At 31.4% G+C, this 4,160-nt stretch overlaps 1 protein-coding gene across 1 annotated transcript; it reads left to right on the top strand.

The window, feature by feature from the left end:
* Nucleotides 1-1,763: 1,763 nt before the first annotated feature.
* Nucleotides 1,764-3,015, top strand: LOC131169499 (uncharacterized). Its single transcript, XM_058128713.1, has 2 exons — nucleotides 1,764-2,357; nucleotides 2,497-3,015. The coding sequence occupies exons 1-2, from the start codon at nucleotides 2,316-2,318 to the stop codon at nucleotides 2,863-2,865; spliced, it is 411 nt and encodes a 136-aa protein (XP_057984696.1). The 5' UTR covers nucleotides 1,764-2,315; the 3' UTR covers nucleotides 2,866-3,015.
* The last annotated feature ends 1,145 nt before the right edge of the window (nucleotides 3,016-4,160 follow it).

Here is a 4,160-nt window from a genome sequence, read left to right as displayed (position 1 = left end):
TATTTTACCACACTACTAAATTTATTACACATAAAAAATAATGCATATATAGATTTTATCCTATTTTCCTAAATCTAATAATATATTGAGAATTATACTTACATAATTAAATTTTTGTTATAATATAAATTTATCTCATGTCTATTTTAAATACTCTAAAAATAATATATTATTTTTCTTTAAAAAATATGTAATATATTATCTATATTTTACCTAATTACTTTTACCAAAAAAATATAATGCACAGTAAAAAAAATAATCTCAAGATTTTTTTAACTTGTTATACTTTTAACATTTTTTCATTATTTACAACTAAAAAATTACATTTTACATTAATTTCATCTAATTTTTCCCTCAAAAAATTTCTAAATATATATTCAAACTAATATATATATATATATATATATATATATATATATATATATATATATATATATATATATATATATATTCTATTTTCAACTATTTAAATACTTTCTTTATACATAAAATCATGTTTTATATCTGATAATTTTTTTTAATTTAAATTTTATAGCATAATATTTAATTTCCACTAATAATATTTTTTTATTTTTACTAATGCAAATTTTTAACCACACTATTTCAATTATTACATACTATTTCATTTCACTATTAAATTTTAAAATATTTTACTAATACAAAAATTATTTTCCACATCAAATTTATCACTACACATAATTTAAAAAAAAAAATACATATATTCAAGAGTTGGAGTGGTTTGACCCGTGCATCAAATGAAAGGGAGAAGAGAGGAGATTTATATAGAGGGTGAGGGTCAGGTTGCACATGCGCGAGGCATGTGATTAGACATGCTAGACTCTACCTAGGGTAGCGTCTCACTGTCGCCTGATAGGACCATGCAACTAGACGCTACCATAGGTAGCATCCAGCTGGATGGGTCTAGACGCTATCCTAGGTAGCATTCTTCTTGGCACTTTTACACTTTAGTCCACTTTTTTACGGTTCAATCCATTTGAGAATTTTTGTGTGTTAGGACAGGACTTGGTCGCTACCCTAGGTAGTGTTATGCTGGCACTTGATTTTTAATTTGTTTTTTTCACTTCAGTCCTTAGAAATTTATTTAATTTTTTCTAAACACCTAGACACTAGTTATAGTTGAGTCTCTCCCTCTCTCTCTGCCAAGTCATCAAATTCCAACCCTTTTTGCTAAATAATTTATATCTCACCCCCTTTTGGTAATTTATTTTTTCATTTACTCCCTCTTAGTAATTTGCCACAATAGGATATAAAATAAATAAATAAATCAGAGACTTAAAACTATATGATGGTAAATTATACTTTTCCCATATAAAATTTGAAATGGAAATTCAACCATGATGGAATTAATACACCCGATGCCATGCACTAAAATGAAAACATTTTTTTATCTTTTTTCTTTCTAACTTGATCATGAGATCATGATTCATATATTTTTGAATCATATAAAAAATTTTAATTTTAAAACATATAAATTAATAAAATATTCAGAAGTTCTATATACGTGTGGCACGTGTATATATCCTCGTAGTGATTCCTTGAAAACAATTATATCTTTGTTGTGCTGCTCCATGATGAAATCATTTCCCTATCTTTCCTATATTTGTTTTTTCCTTAGATGAACCTCCCTTGATGCATCATTTCCCTGCATAATCCTTTCTGCTGATCTCTGTTTATTATTGTATTTTATATTATTACAGGTTGACGAGTTTCAAGTACTACGACCCAAGGCCAAGGCATTGAGGTCATCAAGGAAGAAACATATCTCTTTTCTATTAATATTTACATATATATTAACATTACTTAATCAATCATTAGCTTTTTTTATTCATATATAAATTGAATGAAAACTCTTGTTGGTATTTTGATCTGTGATTGAAGTTGAACCTTAAGAGCTAAAACCAAAAGCAAGACGACTCTGTGCAAATGGCTATACAACAATTAACTGTTGAATCTCGAGTCGCATTTCCTTTGAATACTGTAGGAATTTTGCGGGAGGCCGTCAAGCTGCCAGCAAGAAATGGGAAGTTGATGCTTCAACTCATGATCCTCGTATTTAGTCCCTTATATCTCCTTGTCTTGATTCACAATCTTGTAGCAGGTCCTTTAATGAACAAGATAGAGGATGACTACGAGCAATCCTCAGTAGATCAAAATGATGTAAGATCTCTTGTGGGTATTGAACTCCTTCTCTTTGGAGTCTTTTCGTTTGTTTCCCTTTGGGGAACCACATTAACCATTTATGCAGCGTCAACCATTTATATTGGTAAAGATATAAAGTTCAATGATCTCTTCTCATGGATGAGGGCTTCATGGAAAAACCCGTTGATCACATGGCTGTATGTTTACTTCCTCTCTGCAATTTACATTGTTTTGGTCACAGTTATGATCAAATTGGTCTCTGTAGTCTGTAGTTCCATTTGGGATTGGATGGTGGGAGTTCTGGGCGTGGTTTTTTACTTTTACCTGTTTGCACAGTGGGCTCTTGCTCTTATAGTTTCTGTCATGGACGAAGACAGTTGCGGAGTAAAGGCGGTGGGAAGAGCCAGGAAACTTATTGCAGGAAGAGAAGTACAAGGGTGGTTTCTGATGCTGATTCTGGTAGTAATTAGCGTTCCGATCTGTGTTGTGTTCTATGTTACACTAACACATGATGATGATGATGAACTTGGTGCCTTCACTCAGTTTGCTTTTGGGTTCTTTGCAACCGTGATTCTTTGCCAAGCTAAGTTTTTCACCTTTGTGGTGTTCACTGTTTTCTGCTATGAATGCAAGCAGGGACATGGCGAGATGGAATCAGAAGCTGGGAACTGTTTAGTTTCTCATGAACGTGGGGTTCATAATTAATCATCTCTCTATAGTTCAATGGTTTTTGGTTGTTTTTCTTATGTTTTGGCTCTGTCTAATAGCTCAGTAGTTTGGCTTATAGTACTAGGACTGTTCTTCAATTTTATATCCTGCAACCACTAATAAAGACCAACTAGTACTTCCAATCGACGATGTGTTTCCTGCAGCTTCTCCAACATTAAGGCAAAACCAACATTTAGTGCCAAAAATCCTGATGGGGCACTGCCATTCCCTAATGAAGATGATCGTTTCCATACCCTATGACAATGGCTAATGCACATGAATCTAATGTTTGCATGGATCAGCAGATGATGTTACGTGAGCAGCTACCAATTGTGGCTTCAGCAACAGGACAAGACAATAGCCAAGAATATGGCTTAATTTTTTGATAAAATTTAAAGCATGAGAATCTGTAAATTAGATCATCATTTAGTTATGATTTACTTAAAAGAAAACTTTGATTTCTTCATTGGCAGCCTGCCTTTAACAACCCCCTTGAAGGTAGACTGGAAAAAGATCAAAGATAAGAAAAAAATAAATAAAGGAGGTTTAATTACCTTTTTTTATTGGGGTCGGGAGTAGCAAGAAGCTAAGGTAAAATGTGTACATTTTGAAAATTGGGGTATTTATACGAGCTATATGGTTGATTTAAGTGGAAGAATGAATAAAATTGCACATGTGTTTCCTTTGTCCTTAATTATAAGATGGATTATGGGATTTAGTTTCACTTGTCTTGGCTGCTTGAGAATGGTAACACGAATATGTTATGCATAAAAAAAAATAATGTTAATAGCTTATATGCATATTTTCACCTTTAACTTTATTAGAAAAGTTTAGTGGCATTATCTTTATTTTTATTCCATTATATATACATGAATTTTTTAATTTTGATACTGTTAGACATTTATTTTCCTAATCAACAATGCGCATATAATTTTACGTTCAATCAGATGCCTAAAATATTAAGAAATAACCTTATGTGACATTTTAAATACTTAAATAATATATTAAAATATCCTCTTTTACCTTTTTATTATTGACTTTCCCTTTTAATTATTACCACTTCTATTATCTTTCTCCTTTTTTTGTCTGTTCACTATCGGTGTCCTAAATGAGTAATCAACTGAGCAGAGGAAAATAGAACTGAATCTTATTCATCACAGTAACTAAAATGCATGAAACAAAGTGCTATTTATATACAAGAAATACTACAAAATCAGCTAAATAATTTAACTACTATACTCTATAGCCCCACCTCAAGTCGGATCTGGTGGAAGCAAATTCACGAAAGACAA

The sequence above is a fragment of the Hevea brasiliensis genome, chromosome 10 (genome assembly GCF_030052815.1).
Source record: "Hevea brasiliensis isolate MT/VB/25A 57/8 chromosome 10, ASM3005281v1, whole genome shotgun sequence".
Taxonomy (NCBI): domain Eukaryota; kingdom Viridiplantae; phylum Streptophyta; class Magnoliopsida; order Malpighiales; family Euphorbiaceae; genus Hevea; species Hevea brasiliensis.
This window is presented reverse-complemented; position numbering and strand designations above follow the sequence as displayed.